The sequence below is a fragment of the Amblyraja radiata genome, chromosome 21 (genome assembly GCF_010909765.2).
Source record: "Amblyraja radiata isolate CabotCenter1 chromosome 21, sAmbRad1.1.pri, whole genome shotgun sequence".
In the NCBI taxonomy this organism is placed as follows: domain Eukaryota; kingdom Metazoa; phylum Chordata; class Chondrichthyes; order Rajiformes; family Rajidae; genus Amblyraja; species Amblyraja radiata.
Genome location: NC_045976.1, coordinates 35,532,995 through 35,553,404, shown reverse-complemented (window position 1 = coordinate 35,553,404; position 20,410 = coordinate 35,532,995). Strand labels below are relative to the sequence as shown.

Below are 20,410 nucleotides of genomic sequence, written 5' to 3'. Positions count from 1 at the left end.
TTAACCTACAAACCTGTATGTCTTTGGAGTGTGGGAGGAAACTGAAGATCTCAGAGAAAACCCACACGGTCACGGGAAGAACGTACATACTCCGTACAGACAGCACCCGTAGTCTGGATCGAACCCGAGTCTCCGGTGCTGCATTCGCTGTAAGGCAGCAACTCTACTACTGGGCCACTGTGACCGCCCGTGAAGCTAATGGCATGTTGGTCTTCATTGCGAAAGGATTTGAGTTTAGTAGCCAAATAGGACCCAAGGAGGTCCTACTTCAGTTGTACAGGGCCCTGATGAGACAGCACCTGGAGTATTGTGTGCAAATTTGGTTTCCTAATTTGTGGAAGGATATTATTGCTATTGAGGGAGCGCAGCGTAGGTTCACCAGGTTAATTCCCGGGAAAGCGGGACTGACATATGATGAAAGAATGGGTCGACTGGGCTTGTATTCATTGGAATTTAGGATGAAAGGGAATCTTATAGAAACATATAAAATTATTGAGGGATTGGACAAGCTAGATGCAGGAAACATGTTCCAGATGTTGGGGGGGGGTCCAGAACCAGGGGCCACAGTTTAAGAATATGGGGTAGGCCATTGAGAACTGAGATGAGGAAAAACATTTTCGCACAGAAAGTTGTGAATTTGTGGAATTCCCTGCCTCAGAAGGCAGTGGAGGTCGATTCACTGGATGCATTCAAAAGAGAGTTAGATAGAGCTCTCAGGGCTAGCAGAATCAAGGGATATGGGGAGAAGACAGGAACGGGGTACTGATTGTGGATGATCAGCCATGATCACATTGAATGGCGGTGCTGGCTCGAAGGGCCGAATGGCTTACTCCTGCACCTATTTTTCTATTTCTATTTTTCTATGAAATGGTAAATCTGTTTTACTGGTTCTGATTCCATCGAAGGTTGCCATTTTTGTACTTTTCCAACTCGTCCCGTCAAAATTCTCCCTCTATCCTCAATGAGCAATGGGCTGATTCTCAAATATATGGACCAAGTACTCGTCCCATTGCTCTTTGTGGCTTATTGGTGTTTCGTTTGCTTTAAGTATACATGGACATCTTTAAGCTGTCTAGAAGAAATACTAGAAGGTGTTCATTAACTTTCTCTCTGTTTTAGGGAGATAAGGGAGACCAAGGCTTCAAAGGAGATAGTGGACATAGAGGTGAGAAGGTAAGGTGGATATCATGATTGCTGCACAAGATCTCTCACTGGACATCTGACTGGAGAACGTTTTTTAATTAGAATGTAATCATGTGCCATAGTGAATGATATATATTCAATCATTCTCATTGTCATTGAATGGTGGAACATAGGCCAAAGGGCAAACTCTTCAACCATACGTCTGTGAGGGAAGGCCAAGGTAAGATCTGGCCTAATGCATCTCCTTACATTAACAGCCACACAAAAAAGTTCCATCAAGCATTTCTGACATGTTTATTTGTAGCCAGCAAAGGGCTGTATTGGACATGATACAAAAAGATGTTTTGCCAATACATTTTGTCAGTCTTGTCTGTTAATAGCTTAGGCTAGCCCAAATGGCTGCCTAATCCAAAAAGCCCTCACTATTAAAAGCATTATTCCCACTGTGCGGGTGCCCGCTCTGCCCGAGCCAGCTGCATGCCCCTTTTCCGGGGTTACGTCCGCGCCCGGGTGATGTTGGAGAGGGACTACGCATTGTCCACGGGCGCCCTGGGGGATTTCCGGGACCGCTGGGCACCGCAGGGGGTTGAATGTATCCTCAATAAGGATTGTAACATAGTTGTATAGTAGTTTCTTTACTATATTTGTTTGTCTTGTATTATGGTGGTGGGTTCTGTTTGATTTATTGTATTGTAAATATTATTTTTTAATAATTTAATACATTTTTTGATAATTAAAAAAAAAACAAAAAAACTGTGCAGGTGCCCCATACCAGCTTCATCTGAGGCCATGAGGGAGTGATTTTGCTGTGTACTGGCCATGCAAGGTATCGGCCATATAACCGGTGCAATCATTCTGATCTTTTGTAGCAAACTGCCAAATATTGTTCAGAGAGATCGGTCCCTAGAAGGAATGCTCAAGTAACCTTTGTTCCAATCCATTAAAATCTATTCCCCTGGAAAAATCTCATGGTGCCTTGTCAAATGTTTAAACATGAATTACCTCCTTATGCCTTTACTGTGATCCAAGCAGCCTCATATTTCATGTGTACAGAAGTGTGTAAAATACACAGTGCAATTGAATTTCTTGTCCAAACTTTCTTTAGCAATCATGCTCCTATTTTGCCACCTCCAACGGGATCCCACCACTGTCAAGGGGCAGAGTCCCCCTTGTCCTCAGCTTCCACCCTACCAGCCATCACATACAACAGATAATCCTCCGACATTTTCGCCACCTCCAATGGGATCCCACCACTGGCCACATCTTCCCATCTCCTCCTCTTTTGGCTTTCCGCAGAGACCGCTCCCACCGTAACTCCCTGGTCAATTCGTCCCTTCCCACCCAAACCACCCCCTCCCCTGGTACTTTCCCTTGCAACCGCTACACTTGCTACACTTGTCGCTTTACCTCCCCCCTTGACTCCATCCAAGGACCTAAGCAGTCTTTCCAGGTGCGACAGAGGTTCACCTGCACCTCCTCATCTATTGCATCGCTGCTCTAGGTGTCAGCTGCTCTACATCTTTGAGACCAAGCGGAGATTTGGCGATCGCTTCGCCGAACATCTTAGCTCAGTTTGCAATAACTGAGCCGGTGGCTTCAACTCCCCCTCCCATTCTGAATCCAACCTTTCTGTCCTGGGTCTCCTCCATGGCCAAAGTGAGTCCCACTGTAAATTGGAGGAGCAGCACCTCATATTTCGCTTGGGTAGTTTACAACCAAACAGTATGACCATTGACTTCTCCAATTTCAGGTAGTCCTTGCTTTCTCCCTCTTTCCCCTCCCCTTCCCATGTCTCCCACAGCCCACTGTCTCCACCTCTTCCTTTCTTCTTCCCACCCCCACATCAGTCAGAAGAAGGGTCTCGACCTGAAACGTCACCTATTCCTTCGCTCCATAGATGCTGCCTCACCCGCTGAGTTTCTTCAGCATTTTCATCTACCTCCCATTTTCCTTTGGATACTTTATACTTTTAAATCGATTCTATTACTGTACCTATACGTTAAAACTCTGCACCGCCTATTATGGGATGAAGTTATCTATCCTTCTTTGAAACCTGAAATGCATCACCACAATATGGCATGGTGGCGTAGCAGTAGATTTGCTGCCTTACTGCGCCAGAGACCCGGGTTCGATCCTGACTACCAGTGCTATCTGTACTGAGTTTGTACGTTCTCCCCGTGATCACGTGGGTTTTCTCCGTGATCTTCGGTTTCCTCCCACACTCCAAAAGACGTACAGGTTTGTAGGTTAATTGGCTTGGATTTGTTTACTTGGTATAAGTGTTAATTGTCACGAGTATGTGTAGGATAGTGTTAATGTGCGGGGATCGCTAGTCGGTGCGGACTCGGACCACTGTATCTCTAAACTAAACTAATATTCCAATGTTTCTTCTGTTGATCCTGTTTCTGGTTTAACTAGCTTGCTGGCAGGTTAAACAATGAGCTTTCCTAAGCATAATTGATGCTGTTTGGAAGTCATATCATAGTCACGTCTGAAACCAAGGAACGATAGAGCAAGTGAAAATCTTGCTCGTTGGTTTTAAATTTGTACAAGACTTAATATATTTAAATAATCAAACATTATACTTTCGTACAGTACAAATTTCATGTCACGGTCACTATAACCAATATCACAGTGCAATTGTCAACTAATCCCCACTTTTCTGTGTGTGCAAGGTGAAGAGAATGGTTGGGTCGGCAGTAACAGGCATCTAATTTATATTTTAGGGGTCACGGGGTCTTCCAGGCCAAAGAGGACAATCAGGAATTGGCGCTGAAAAGGTGGTTGGAGATTTTTTTTAAAGAGTCCCTCTTGAAAAAGTTTTCAGTTATTCATTTTCCTGATCCATTCTATAATTCGAGGTTATGCATGTGAAGATTCACTTTTTAAATTGTTTTGGATTAGTCAATGCAGATTAATGTTTCGCACTTGCCCCTCACAGCTGGCAACTATTTGCTTCACAGTGTGGGAGTTAAGTAAAGAAAAAAAAAGATTTATATTTATCGGGAGCAAACCAAGCAATAATACTTTTTGATTTTGTTTGTAATTTATGGTATTTTAAAGAGCAGTTATTATATCACCAGCATAATGTGTTTGTCTAATAGGAATTGATAGTCCACATTTTACTCCAATCTAGAGTGTTTCTTGCTGATACCTTGTTGCAGCGTATAGTGCATTCAGAAAGTATTTGGACCCGTCACTTTGACCACATTTTGTTACATTACAGCCTTATTCTAAAATGGATGACATTCATTTTTTTTATCATCAAACTACACACAATACCCCATAATTAAAAAACAAAAACAGGTGTTTAGAAATGTTTGCAGTAATGGAAAATAGTTCCATGAAAAAAAGGGACATTACTAACCCATAAAGTCGCATGTTACTGATTTCACCAATTCTTTGCTGAGCTAGTAAACTTACATTGTTAAAAGCCTAATGCAATTATGTTTCATTTAAAATAGAATTACAAGTGGGAGCAGAATTTTACCTACTGACGCTTATGTTAAATGCACAATACAGTAATGACTGCATGTTGCACTATTTCAAAATATAAGTCCATTGACTTTAATGGAACAAGATAAGAGCTATGCAACATAAAATGGCTACTTGTGCAGTTAGTAGACGCACAAAGAACATTTTTTTACAACTTCCAATTCAATAGAGGAGGATATGTTTGGGCATAAGCAACAACCAATACCTTGACTTGCACTGACTATTACATATTTTCTATCTTAAAGGGCGAAAGGGGTGAGCCTGGGTTACCAGGAAAATTGGGATTAGATGGTCTAATGGGGCAAAAGGTTAGTATCCATCTTGCTTTATCAATATTCTTGTTCCTAATATAACAGGCACAAGCGAGAATTTACTTGGAATACTGAGGTTTCTCGCTGTACGTGAAGGCCAAAAGATTACTTACATTGAGATATAATCATTAGCTCCTTGCTTCATAAGTGAATGGTGAGAATATGGAAATCACTACCACAGATTGTGGCAGAGATCAATAGTATAGAAGCACTGAAGGGAATTTAGGGAAATACTTCAGTCAAAAAGAAAGAAGGTGACAGTCTGATTGGGTAAAAGGAAGTAAGGTAGGAGAAACTGTATTGGGAGCATAAATAACATTATAAGCAATGGCTTGTTTCCTTGCTGGAAATTCCATGTACTGCAACATAAAATCATAGTACAGGTAATATAATCTTTTTGACTCAATATCATATTTTATGAGGTTAATTAATATCATAATATATATATTGGATCAGAATTAAAGTAATTGCCAGGGTTCCTCATGAAAAATTTGGTAAATAACACGAATCCAATGCAAATTTGGTAAATAACAAGAATCCAGAGTGCAAATTTAAGACAAGGGCCACACGTGAGGGCATATGGGGCATATGGTAAGCGGCGTTGTACTTATTGAAATGTTATAAGTATAAAAATGTACAAAATGCCATTAAATGTTTCTGTGTAATTTAGGGGTTACAAGGATTTCCAGGTCTTCCAGGGCCCACAGGACTTCCAGGAGAGAAAGGACAAAAGGTTAGTTTTTATAACATGTTATTATCTCCTGTATCAAATTAAATGATGGGCAAGTTGCATTGTCAGCAGATAAAAATTCCACCCAACTGACTGAGAAAATACTTCATAAGTCTTAAATACTTCAATCACCTCACTCTCGCTGTTACACCCCGCTCTCCCTCGCTACCAGGCACCCCGCTCGCTTTTATAATTCTCAAATAACCTTTGTAAAATCCCTTGATTCCTTGCGTTTTTCGGAATACCGAACTGGCTTATTGTTGAGCAGCCTTGACCCCACTGGATTTCCAGTATAAAAATAATTATTTTCCAATGTTATCCATTGCCATCCTGGCGTAGGACATATTATGAGTTATTAGCAGTTGAGGGCAGCAAATGGCAAGAAGAAAAACAGCTAGTATTTTTTTTATAAAGAGAAGGGGAGGAGTGCTATCAATGGGCTATGAACAAAAGCTGGCAATTTATTCAAATCAGGCAGTGCATGGCCCAGTGCCAGTTTCTGCATTTGCACACTGTAATTACTATGAAAACCTGTTTCTGTCATTGGCTAATGACTTTTAAATATAGCATTCTGCAACATAGGGAATCATCACAAATACATAAGACAAAGAGCGAAAGACATTGAGAATTCTGGCAGAAACTAAACAAATACAACTAGAGATCAACTCCACTATACATAAAAATGTTTAAATATGGATTAACAATCAAACCAAAGCAACTAATAATAGGGACACAGAGCAAGTCCAATTCAAGCGAACTATACACCATAAGTACAAGGCGGAAAAATGAGGGAGAAACTGATTCAAGTAACTTCATAGCCCAGCCATGGAGATAGATGGAGGGAAGGAAAGTTGTGAAGAAAATAAGAAAACTTAGCAAGAAGATTGAAGACAGACCAACTTATGCAAGTTTAGTTGCAGAGATAGATGGAAAAAAAGTCCTGAAACCAGTAGCCATGCAGATCTTTTTTACCAACTACAAAGAGAAAGAAAAGATTTAAATGTAAATACGCAAAATGTATCAATTAGAGAGAGAGAGAGAGGAAGGGAAAGAGATAGTGATTCATTAAACTGTAGGCACAGTATTGAATGTAAAGAGTGACTTGCAGTAACTAAACAGCACTATATATATACAGGTGCACAACCTTTTATCCGAAAGCCTTGGGACCAGACACTTTTCGTAATTCAGAATTTGTCGGCCTTCGTAATGGAAATTTTTTAGCGTAGATTTTAATGGCTGGTTCAGTGGTAGAGTGCTCAGCTCATATCCGCAAGGTCGCGAGTTTGCGCCTTGATCCCGGCAGTTACTCGGTCGCGAGTTTGAGTCTTCAATGTCGTTTTTTCTTGCAGAATAAATGTCTGTATGAAATGCAGTGTGTTGAATGAATTCCTGAATTTGTAAATGTGCCCGCAGCATTGAATCACCTCTCGCACTCATGTCACCCTAGCGGGGCTACATGCCCTTAGGCGGCCTAGCTCGGGGATTCTTGAATCCCCGAGCTAGGTCGCGAGTTTGCGCCTCGATCCCGTCAGTTACTCGGTCGCAAGTTTGAGTCTTCAATGTAGTTTTTTCTTGCAGAATAAATGTTTGTATGAAATGCAGTGTAGGAGAGGTGTACTGACTGTGTGGGCAGAACTTTGGAAGTGATTGCCCACCAGTCTAAAAAGCCGCTGTGTCTCCCTGTCCCTGGGATAGCAGGGGGCGATCAAACAGCACAATACCCCCCTCCCCCTCCAACTCCAGAGGAATCCGCTCCCCGATGGGCCGCTACGGCGACAAGTGGCAGTTTGCCCACAGCCCGAGCTGCGCCACCCCAAGAACAAGACGTACCTTGCACACCATCAGCTTCTGCCCCTACGTGTTCCTCTGGAGTTGGAGCGGGGCTGGAGTTGCTGCTGGCTGTGGGTCTCTGGGATCTCCATGCTTGCAGTGGGCCTGGGGGTCGGTGTCCCGTTGGTCCTGACGTCTCCGGCCACCCTTCTGGACTGGAGCTGAGACTGGGAACTGTACCGCCCTTGCCCCCTCCCTCTACAACTGCAAACAACCCCACTCTCCTGCAAGGGCTGTACAGTTCCCGGAGGATGGCAGGTGGCCGGAGACGTCAGGACCAACAGGAACCCGCTCCCCGATGGGCCCCTATGACGCCCCGAGCTGCGCCCCGTCATCCGCAACCCAGGTTCCTCTGTAGTTGGAGCGGGGCTGGGCTGGGCTGCTGTTGGCTGTGGGTCTCTGGGATCTCCGTGCTTGCAGTGGGCCTGGGGGTCGGTGTCCCGATGAGGGGGCGCAGCTCGGGGAACGGCTTCTGGTGGTCCTGACGTCTCCGGCCAGTTTGCAGTTTTCCTCTGGAGTTGGAACGGGGCTGGGCTGCTGCTGGCTGTGGGTCTCTGGGATCTCCGTGCTTGCAGTGGGCCTGGGGGTCGGTGTCCCGTTGGTCCTGACGTCTCCGGTGACTGGCACTGACCTGCTGGTATCGCCGACAGTGAAGACAGTGCAAAGCCCCCGCGCCGGTGCAATGAGCGGGGAGCTGGAGAGGGGAGGGAAGGGGTCACACACATGGCCGGGAAGCAGAGGGGTGTAGGTGGGGTGAAACTGAAGCGAGCGACAATCTGCTGCTGCCTGCCCGCTGAGTTAAAAAATTCCCACGCAAGACTCACGATACACTGTGCATCGTGAGTCTACCGTGGGAACATTTTAACTCAGCGGGCAGGCAGCAGCATATTGTCAATTATTAACCTTCCCGCGCAATATACCCTCACCTTCTCTTTTATGAATGGGGATTTAGTTCCCCTTTCTTCGAGGACCGACCGGAGGTTCCGCTGTCACCTCTGCGGGCCGCCCTCGGTGAACGTTTTCAAGGACCTTTCTTCAAGGACCGAAAAAATGTCCGCTATTCGGAGGTTTTCGTTATTTGGATCTTCGGATAAAAGGTTGTGCACCTGTAGTAATACTGAGGAATAGAGACCATACATGTATTCGAATACATTACATTAGCATCTAACAAAAAAGTATTGTCTTTAACCTCAAAAAGTAAAGCAAACCCCCCATTCAAGTAGTTGCCTTTGTTTTAGTATACTCAATGTGGCCCAATTGTATCATTGAGGTTCTATCAAGCACCACTGACTGAAGATTTGCTCACAAATGCTCGTTGTGGGTTCTGACAGGCCAAACCTCATTACAGCCATGATCCTAACATAGATTAAAGAACTGAATCTCAGTGGTTAGATGAGAGTCATTGCCTTTGATGTCGAAAAAGCATTTGATCAAACATGCATTATGAAGCTCTGGTAAAATTGAAGTCTATGGGAATGAAGGAAAAATTTCCCAGACTATGAATAGTGGAAAATGTTTATTTATTGATGGCCTTTCATCTTGGCTCCAGAACATGACTGTAAGTATTTCTCACTGCAGTGTCCCAGGCCCAACTCTCCTAATCAACTAACTTTCCCTCAAATAAAGTCAAAAGTGTGAACGATTGCTCTTGTTATACAATGATCAGTTTTAAATGCAACTCCTTTGGATAATGAAGCGACCTGTGCTTTATGTGCTGAGACCAAGACAATATTAAGGTTTGGATTTGTCATCCTCAACTCCTACAGTTACCATCCAGGGTAGACCTTTCTGTCCTGGGCCTCCTCCATGGCCAGAGTGAGTTCCACCGCAAATTGGAGGAGCAGCACCTCATATTTTTGCTTGGGTAGTTTACACCCCAGCTGCATGAACATTGACTTCTCCAATTTCAGGTAGTCCTTTCTTTCTCCATCCTTCCCCTCCCCTTCCCAGCTCTCCCACAGACTACTGTCTCCGTGTCTTCTTTGCTTCTTCCCGCCACCCCCCAACCCCACATCAGTCTGAAGAAGGGTCTCGACCCGAAGCGTCACCTATTCCTTCACTCCATAGATCCTGCCTCGCCCACTAAGTTTCTACAGCATTTTTGTCTACCTTTGATTTTTCCAGCATCTGCAGTTCTTTCTTAAACATAATGTGTAGTCAAATTATTCTGGTAACCAACACCCTTATTTTTCACCTGCCACACACACTCACCTTTCCACCTTGTTTTCTTATACTTTTGTTCAACTTCCTATCCCTTTCCCTCACCTGATTCTATCTATTCATCATTCCCTTCCAATCTTGTTCCACCTATCATCTACCAGCCTTGTCCCACCCTTCTCCCCCATCTGGTTCCATCTGCCCATTTTCCCTGCCTATCTGATTCCATCTATCACCTACCAGTCTCTATCCCACTTCCCCTCCAACCCTGACCACGCACGACTAAATCCTCTTTACTCTTAGTCAACCCGAACATAAACATACATCTTTAGTCTCGACATATGCTACTTGACCTGTTGGATTCTTTCAGCATTCTGTTTTCATTTCAGATTATAACATCTACAGTCTCTTCTGTCTTTTATTCAAGGCATTCTTAATTTATAATTTTAATCATAAAATACACACCAAAATCTTTAACATTGTAATGCAAGCAACACGAGGGAATAATCTGCTCTGATGGGGTATGAAAAGAGTGGTAGCAATTTAATACATCCCAAGCATCTTAGTTCTTGCATTTCTTCATTCCAATATGCATAATATCTTACATAATAACAGAACTAATCATTACAGAATTACATTTTAAACCTTAGCAACGAGTTAACCTTCCACAAGTAATTAAAGATAACATTAAATCGAGGAATATACATTAACTAATATTTCATTAGCTGCAACATTCGTGTTGAGACAATAACATAATTAACATGGGTATTTAGAATTGGAGTAGATTCTTAAATATGATTATTGAATCATTATAGGCACAAACTGTTTCTCGGGCTTCATTAAGTTTTCTTGATAATAGAAATAATGATTTCAAAGCACTGAACAAGCTAATGCTGCTGGAGGAAATGTTCTTGTTTTACACTTAAATGATTTGGATGTAAGAGAAACTACCAGGTTTTTTTATCCGTCATTTAAACAGATATTGACCAGCTAGTCTGAAGAAGGGTTTCGGCCCGAAACGTCGCCTATTTCCTTCGCTCCATAGATGCTGCTGCACCCGCTGAGTTTCCCCAGCAATTTTGTGTACCTTTGACCAGCTAGTTACCTGGATCTCTGAAAGGAGTCCAGACCTTCCTGCTGGACTTTTCTCCATTCACAATACCCCAGTGTTCCAGCAAGTAGGTGGGTTAATATGTCTCAGATTGCATTCATCACATCATTAGCAACTTACCAGCTCAGGTTTCTTTTTAAAGGGCTATTTCCTCTGAGACATAAAAAATAAGGGCAAAATTTAACCTTTTTGATAGTTTGAATTGACTTCTTGATGAGTGAGTGGTTCTTGGTTCTTGGTTTCTTGGTCCTCCAAAATATTCCAACTGGAATTTAAACTGGAGGTGGTGAAGGGAGGGATTAAGCCAGAAAGGGTTATTGGGAAGAAAGTGCTACTTTAAATTTAGTTGCATCTGGTTGGGTAACTATAGTTTGGTGGAGATTATTCCATGCTTTAATTGTGCGTGGGAAGAACGAATTGCTGTACACATCTGTCTTTGTAGCTGGGATCACAAATTGGATCGAATGCCCTCGTCTGCTCCTAATTGGTTTGGGGTTGGTGTAGGTCTTGTAATCTATGTCTAGCTGACCATTTAACATTTTGTAAAAACAGGTCAAACGGTGAGCTTCACATCTGTCTTGGAGAGGGTTCCACCCCAGAGAATTCAGAAGTTTTGTGACACTCGCTTCTCTCTCATAGGTGTTAGTAACAAATCGAGCTGCCTGTCTTTGGACACGCTCGATGGAAGAAATGATTTTATTTGTGTATGGGTCCCATGCTGCAACTGCGTAGTCCAAATGAGGTCTAACGAGGGTGAAATACAGATTCTCCTTGACAGAAGTTGAGCAATGATGAAAGTTGCGCCTCAGGAAGTTTAGGACACCTGTTGCTTTCACTGTTGCATGATGAGTCTGACCATTCCAACGCAGATCATTCTGCAATTTGATGCCAAGATACTTGGTTTGTTTGGATTCTTCAAGGGTGACACCAAGTATGTTGTAAGATGTTTCGCCTGGATTCCTCTTTCTGGTGACATGCATGGTTTCACATTTGGAAGGGTTGAACTGCATGCCCCATTGTTGTGACCACTCAATGGGGCATGCAGTTCAACCCTTCCAAATGTGAGTCAGGGGATATGGGGAGAAGGCAGGATAACGGGGTAGAGAGGAAAAGATAGATCAGCCATGATTGAATGGCGGAGTAAATCTTTTTTTTAGAGATACAGTGTGGAAGCAGGGCCTTCGGCCCATCGAATCCGCACCAACTAGCGATCCCCGCCCATTAACACTATCCTAAAGACTCTAGGGACAATTTTTACATTTATACCAAGCCTATTAACCTACAAACCTGTACGTCTTTGGAGTGTGGAAGGAAACCGAAGATCTCAGAGAAACCCCACGTAGGTCACGGGGGAGAACGTACAAACTCTGTGCAGACAGCTGCCGCAGTCAGGTTCAAAACCGGGTCTCTGGCGCTGTAAGGCAGCAACTGTACCGTTGCACCACCGTGCCACCATTTAAATATGGAGATCCATCCCCATCGCCACTTGATGAGGCGAATGGCCTAACGAACCTCTGCCTCACCTAATTCTGTTCCTAAAACTTATGAACAATGAACTATTGAAGAAGGATCCTGACCCGAAACATCGCCCATCCTTCGGTGTGGACAAGTTGGCAAATCGGGCCGGAACTTGTTTCCATGCTGTACAACTCTATGACTTTATAAACCAATCTGGTGTGATAGCAGTTTTTTCACTACATCTGCACATTTGAGGACATTTTTTTTACAAATTCTTTGTAACATTTCTTCACTTCAAACAAACCTGTTGGAGAAAATCCATTCCTGTAAAAATCTGCTCTCTGCCTATGTCCATTCAAACCTCCCGCCTTCAGGATGGAATTTATACTTTAATTTCTGCAAGAGAAAATTCCAGGACTAAATTCTTAATGACCAAATCAGAAACATCAAGAGTAAAATATAGTGCTGTATAACATCAGTTATGTCAGAACTTCGAATTCACTTGCATGTGTTCAATTGTTAATGTTATACCACAGATATTATCACAACCTAGATGTGCATTTCAATCCATGTGCAACAACTGCTGCCAACACTGTAAAATTGGATTGCAACATTCCAGCCAGTACCAAACCATTAATCAAATACTGGTAGCCAATATTGTTGCAGCAACAATTCATTTCTATTCCTACCACCCTTTCCAGGTTCTTGCTGGAGATGAAAGTCCTATCTCCACTGTGCACTGTGCCATTTAATGAAGGTTAGAATAACTTATCACTCAAGGTGAATCAAGGAATCAGGTTAATTCTTTCCTTGGGTAGAAAACAACTGTCAGAACAACTGTATTTTTTAACTATAAATGCCGATTTGAGAAGAGTTACAGCCTGCACCCACAGATACACACCAGAGACTAAGATGTTCATAAATCAAAAGTATATCACTCCCTAAATGTACAGCTTGTAGGTCACCAAAATTAGTCACTAATGATAGCTAATACCAAAAGGCCAACAATATTTCCTTCATAAGCTTCAGTTTTCTCATCGCATTTTCAGTCTGTCAAACCTGATCCTGCTGTTCCAAAAAAACCCCCAACTCTAAATCTTTTAAAAAGGCTCCTTTTCTTTTCCACGATTCCCTATTCTATTCTTTCTCAATCTTTCTGTCTCACCTTGTTGTCCCAGCTGAATGGCACATATCACCACACATCCAACCTACATCTAACAACTGCTATTACTTAAGTGTTTAAGAAGGAACTGCAGATGCTAGAAAATCGAAGGTACACAAAAATGCTGGAGAAACTCAGCGGGTGCAGCAGCAGGTGAGTGAAGAAGGGTTTCGTCAGTCTGACCATCAGTCTGAAGAAGGGTTTCGGCCTGAAACGTTGCCTGTTTCCTTCGCTCCATAGATGCTGCTGCACCCACTGAGTTTCTCCAGCATTTTTGTGTAAATGCTATTACTTGTCTTTCTGTATTTGGTTTTGAACCATTTAAAATGGGGCTTCGTACTCATTTAAGATCCACGTATAACAGATTGCCACTTCTAACCATACTTACATTTATGGTGTGATCTAATGCTTCTGAAGTAAGTCTCAGAACCAGAAATTGCTGTATTGCAGCACTGGAAAGGGTGATATTCTTGATATTGGCACCGATATAAATATAAGAAGATCATTGCCCAATATTGGTCTTTTTTTAAAATACTTTCTTATTGTTTTTGTGCAGGCTGCTAAAGGGGTACCTGGACTCGCCGGCTTTAAAGGTGCCAGGGGTTTACATGGAAAGCTCGGACCACCAGGACCAACCGGTCCACACGGTCAGAAGAGTGAACCTGCAGCCAAGGTAGTATTGGCTAATGATTGACACATTTTAGTGTGTTGCTGAGCATTTCTAGCATTTAATTTTCTCATTTCCATTTTCCACCATCCACCGTATTTTGCTTAAGGACTGTGTTTCTCTGTTACATTTTCTTTTACATCTTGTCTCATTACTCTCGTGAACGATGCTTGAGACCATTGCAATGGCAAAAGCCACCCTCCAATATTCTAAATAAGTGATCTTCATGGGTATAGTCTTAGGAAATTTCCGGCTGACAACTTTATTTTAAACCATCTTAAATTAAAAACCACCTTAACTAGGTTTACAGATAGTTTACAGTATAGGTTATGCCCCTGTCCCACTTAGCAAACCTGAACGGAAACCTCTGGAGACTTTGCGCCCCACCCAAGGTTTCCGTGCGGTTCCCAGAGGTTGCAGGCAGTGGAAGCAGGTAGAGAGACTGACAAAAACCTCCGGGAACCGCACGGAAACCTTGGGCGGGGCGCAAAGTCTCCAGAGGTTTCCGTTCAGGTTTCCTAAGTGGGACAGGGGCATTACACACCCCCTCTGGCAATGTTTGATATTTGTAATGCATTCCCTGTAAAGTAAGTTTCCTCTTCGATCAACTTTAAAACTCACGACTCTTTCTCACTTTCTTTACTTTTTTCTCTTTTTAAAGCTTAAAAAAGGAAGTGGTACAAGAAATGTAATAAGTTATATATGGTTTGTATTAATGTAATGTACTTTACTTCTAATAAATATTTTTTTTTTTTTTTTAAATGTTTAACTTTAAAACTCCACTTTAAACCCATCCCTCTTGTTGTTGATACCCCTACCATGGAAAAAATATTCTATCTACCCTCTTTATGCTTCTTGAAATTTGTGCTTAAAATTTAATAAAATAAACCTCGCCCTCCTTGGTTCCAAACAAACCAAGCCCAGCATATCCATAACCAAATTTCATCTAATCCAGGCAGTACCTGTTAAATCTCCTCTGCACAGATCAATAGATCAGAAAAAAACTATGGCTCTTATTCCTCCCATTCCATCTAAAAAATATGTGGATATTAGTTGAGATCAGGATCAGTTTCAACTGTATTTGCTCCACAAATGAAAGGTCTGCTGATACTCCCTGCCTCGGATTACATCAGAAGAATATCCACAACAGTGTAATAACAGAGTACTGCTGACAATAGTCAGACAATATCTTGGAAACATCATCATTTTAAGCTGTATCTGCAAGTGATCATTGAAAAAGATGTTTCTAAAATGTATAATGGTGAACAATCAAAATCTCTCCTTAATAGGGTGAGCCAGGGAAGAGAGGGAGAACATGTCATGGCAAGAGAGGCTTTCCAGGGATTTCAGGAGCAAAAGGTGATCTGGTTAGTAAATTCCTTATAGACTTTCAAAATTATACAATGGATTTTTTTTGTTATTTGCTCTTCTTTTGGACCTGGACGTTGTTGACCAGGTCAATATTTATTGCACATACGCAATCGCCCTTGAGATGATGATGGTGAGTTGCTATTTTGAAGTGCTGCAGTTCTTCTAGTGTAGGTAGTTCCACAGTGCAGCACAAAGACCCAGTGACAATGAAAGGCCTGAGATACATTTCCAAATAAAGGCAGCATACAACTTTGAGGGGAATATGCAGGTAGTTGAGTTGCACCTTAAGTCCTGTTCTTCGTGGCAGCGGAAGTTACTGGTCTTCGACAAACCATCCCAAGTAAATGTGGTATATATAGATGATGGTACACACTGCAGTCATTGTACAATGATGGTAGATGGAATGAATGTTTTGGATGTTTGGCAGAGTTGCAATCAAGCAGGCTGCTTTGACGTGAATGGTGTTGTACCTCTGAGGGTCATGGAGACACACTGCGTGGAAACAGGCACTTTGGCCCAAATTGTCCACCCCGACCAAAATGTCCCATCTACACTAGTGGCAAGGGTGGCACACATGATCCACCAGAATCAGCAGATAATACTGTGTGTATTGGCTTATTGTCCCCGAGGACCGGGCATTATTAGAAGAGTTGCCACAAAGTCTCGGGAATTAACCTTGTAAACCTATGCTGCACTCCCTCAATAAGGAAGAATGTCCTTCCTCAGATTAGGAGACCAAAACTGCACACAATAATCCAGGTGTGATCTCACCTGTGGAGCTCCCATCAGTGGAGCAAACTTCAACGTCAGGTCATTTATCACGCAGCCAAGTGGGTTAACAGCTCTTATTGCAAGTGTGACTATTTACAGACATTTAGTTAAATGTTAATATCATTGCAGTGAAGATTAAACACTGAGCAATGGACAAGGGACAACTCCCTTGCTGCATTTCCTTACAGACTAACTGTTTTAGAATGTATTTATATTTGCTCTGGGCTATGCAGCTGAAAGGGTAGATATGGTATATCATCTAAATATACTATTTTCAGAGCATTGACTTAATTAGCAGCAGATAATAAATGGAGCATGAAATTCCTCCTATTCTTCTCATTGCATTAGGCAGCAAACATCACAACATTGCCAGCTATTTTCCTGTTTCTAATTCTTTTCTTTTTAATTAAATCCTTTCTGGAGTTGTAAAGACATGGAATCCAAATTTTTGTACTGTGTATCCAATCTGACGACTCACAGCTCAAAGGTAGCATAATACCAATCCTAAATCAGACTCTGCTTGCACCATAGCAATAAACACTAATTATTTATCATATAGGGGCTTGAATATAGTAAACTTGCAAAGGATGCCATCGGGAGTGCCTGCTGATAAGTGCTAAGAAAGGTGACAAAGATTTGATTTTGAGGGAAGCTTCGGAATCGGGGGAGAGTGGTTGTAAATTTGAAGAGTTTAAAGAGTTTGAGCATTAAGGAGGAGGTATCTCAAGTTCAAGTTACATTTATTATCACAGTGAGATTTGAGTTACCATACAGCCATAGAAACATAGAAAATAGGTGCAGGAGTAGGCCATTTGGCCCTTCGAGCCTGCACCGCCATTCAATATGATCATGGCTGATCATCCAACTCAGTATCCTGTACCTGCCTTCTCTCCATACCCCTTGATCCCTTTAGCCACAAGGGCCACATCTAACGCCCTCTTAACTATAGCCAATGAACTGACCTCAACTAGGCAGAGAATTCCAGAGATTCACCACTCTCTGTGTGAAAAATGTTTTTCTCATCTCGGTCCTAAAGGATTTCCCCCTTATCCTTAAACTGTGACCCCTTGTTCTGGACTTCCCCAACACCGGGAACAATCTTCCTGCACCCAAATAAAAGAACACAATACACAGTAGAATTTAACATGAACATCCCCCACAACGTTTCCCACTGTGATGGAAGGCAATAAAGTTCAGTCATCTTCCTCTTTGTTCACCCGTGATCGGGGCCTTTGAACCCTTCGCAGTTGCCGCTTTGGACGGCCCGATGTACCGGCCCTCTCGCCGGGATAATCGGAACTCCAACATCAGAACGGTTTGTAAACACTCTCAGGGCTTAGAGTTTCCGAATCGGCCACGTCTAACCGGAGACCGCGGCTTCCGATGTCCACAGGCCGAGCTGGACAGAGCTCCAACACTGGCGATCCCTGGCAAAGGATCCAAGGCCTCCGCGATGTTAAAGTCAGTGTCGCGCCCGTGGCTAGAAGCTCCGCAAACCACAGCTCACAATGTTAAAGTCTCCGTCCAAGTATGTGACTGGGAAACTGTTTCCCCTATTCCCCCCCACCACTCCCCACATAAAAAAGACTAAGAAACCTTTAGAGCAAACTTTTAGACACACTAAAAATAACAAAAAGGGTGAAAGGACTAACAGCAGCTGGCGAATCTGCCACTACGATGGCGCCACTACGATGGCACCACCTGATGGCATCACCCGATGGAAAAATCGATTTGAAAACTCATGGGACGGTTTTAGATAGCCCATGTAAAAAGGATCATATCATTAACCTGCATCCATTGCTTCCAAAGCAACCACTATCCTAAATTCCTAGTGGCCTCTTGGATTTCAGCATTTGGCCTGGGCCTAGCACATTTATTCTCCTATCCCTGCAAATTGGAACTCCATTTCATGAGTGGCAAACACCAACCACTGGTTTTCCCATTTAGCTCCACAGGTTTGGTGTAGATGTGGATTTCAATGTCCAAGTGCTGATATTTAGCATATTTAATCCATGCAGTGCACTTTGAATTTCAGGATAAAGATGCCAAAGCTTCTAGAATAGAGTGAAAATTAAAGATTTATTGAAAAGGGGCATCTTTAGTAATTGTCTAACAATATGGTTGCAAATGAAATATCATGGACCTGTTACCCCACAAATTTACTGTCAGATGATGGAGGAGAGATAATTTTGGTAGAGATATGTGATGCTCTACATTGGCTCGCTATTTCATTTTATTTTTCTACCTATTTTAGAACCTTTGGCATAGTTATCCTGTTATGAAAATATTTTTCATATACTTTGGTGCTGCTCTCTCCCACCTTTGAGTAAACAGGCAGAAGATGTTTTCATGCAAAGTTAATTGTATTTTTAAGTTCTTTCAAAAATTGTAAATGTATCAGATCTGAATCCATTGATCACTCTTCCAGCAGACATGGTTACGTAAGTTGATGGAGTTAAAGATTCGTACTTACAAGGACCCCCTATTCCTCCTCCCCCACATTATCCCAGCAAGTGTTTTTGTCCAAATGAACATACCGTACAAGCTGGCACTCTCAGTATTTTACAGTAAAGAATGAATCATTGCGCAAAGAAGCAGAATGTGACCAATTAGTGTCATATTTCATTTCATGTACTTTATTCCAATGCTCAAATACTTACTGAAAGTTTGATAATGACTTCTCCCCTTCATTCTGTATCTCAATCTCACATACACAGACCTCCAACAAAAGGAAAGAAATACTTATTTTGCACTTCCTGTTCAATCTAATCTCGTTCTGTGACCAATTAAGTGCATGCTTTCCAGCCACCCACTCACCATCATCATGTGCAACAAGCTTTATTTTTGCACGATTTACATTTGCTAAAAATAGGAAACCACAGCCCACATTATCAACGCCTGGGTGTTGATGATGTAAATACACTTCACTAATAAAATGACAAATTATAATGCAGCAATCTTCATATGAACTGCTCGTCAAATCAGTGAGATTTATGAACTCAGTTCATTTATTTATTTATCACATAAAATGTAAGGGAGAGACTAAAAGGAGAGAAAACATAGAAGTGCTGGAGTAATTCAGCGGGCCATGCAGCATCTCAGGAGAACATGAATAGGTGACGTTTCAGCTCGGGACCATTCACGTTATTGTTTAGGAATTTCAGTTTACGAATTTCTTTCATTTCTGTTGTAATCGCATATGCAAGTTTGTCTAACTAGCTGCACATCTGTCCCTTCTCCCCAAATCCCCATCTCCAGACTATCAAGCCACCAAAGGCAAACTCCCCTGGCATCTTGTGCTATCCCTGGCACAACCTTAAAATGGCTATTTATACTGAGACATTCAATCACCCACGCCTTTACACCAGGAATTTACTTATCTTGAACATGTGAATGAGCCATGGGAAATTGTACTTGCATTTTGTGTTTACTACAAATCATATCTACTGTTGATATGCCACTTGAGTCTACACACCATGAGTGACTTCATACATATGGTGAATTTAATGGACCGGGCATCAAACGTGTATGACATGAATCCTTGACTCTCACGTGTACAAAGCCACATGATCTTACCTTTCAGTATGATTCTAAGCCCTGTAATCTACCAGTCATGCATTCATTTTATACAACAATTGAGAGCTATAATGCATTTTTTTTTAAAGTATATGCTATGCAGCCTAATTTATAAGCAGCATTTCTACTGTGCATCCTCTAGAAATTTGAGAGAATCCTTGTGCTCAAGCCAAATGCTATGTGGGTTGGAGGGTATTGCCCATAAGGAGAGGTTGGACACATTTGGAATGTTTTCTCTGTACATTGGAGGTTGAGGGGAGACTTGATAGAAGTATAGATGCCAAAGAAGATTGCTGGTGATATGGATGCCTATCTACTGCTCGAGCAGTTCCGTTGATGAGGGCAGGGTTATTTTCACCTTCTCCACCACCCCACCGAACCCCTCCTTAGGTCAACAACCAACTCTTTAATTACGCTACATTAAGGTTGTTGTTCTGTTGCCATGAAATGCAGTTCCCGGTCTCTTTTCTGCACACTCGTCATCACTGTTGATCTGGGCATTGAATTTGTGCTATATTTGGCGAAACACGAATTGGTGCTATACAGTCATGGGTGTACACGGAATAGAGCTATAGACTGAGCACACATTCCTTGGAGTTGAGGAAATGTTATAACCAATTCTAACTGA

General features: G+C 42.3%; 1 protein-coding gene across 2 annotated transcripts in view; it reads left to right on the top strand.

The window, feature by feature from the left end:
- The window catches only part of LOC116985343 (collagen alpha-1(VII) chain-like), a 278,255-nt gene that overhangs the window by 234,486 nt on the left and 23,359 nt on the right, over positions 1-20,410 (top strand). For both annotated transcript variants that reach the window (XM_033040083.1, XM_033040084.1), the window contains 6 exons: positions 1,120-1,173; positions 3,870-3,923; positions 4,884-4,946; positions 5,620-5,682; positions 13,954-14,070; positions 15,354-15,431. In XM_033040083.1, coding sequence (XP_032895974.1) covers positions 1,120-1,173; positions 3,870-3,923; positions 4,884-4,946; positions 5,620-5,682; positions 13,954-14,070; positions 15,354-15,431 — 429 coding nt within the window. The remainder of the gene's footprint in view (positions 1-1,119; positions 1,174-3,869; positions 3,924-4,883; positions 4,947-5,619; positions 5,683-13,953; positions 14,071-15,353; positions 15,432-20,410) is intronic.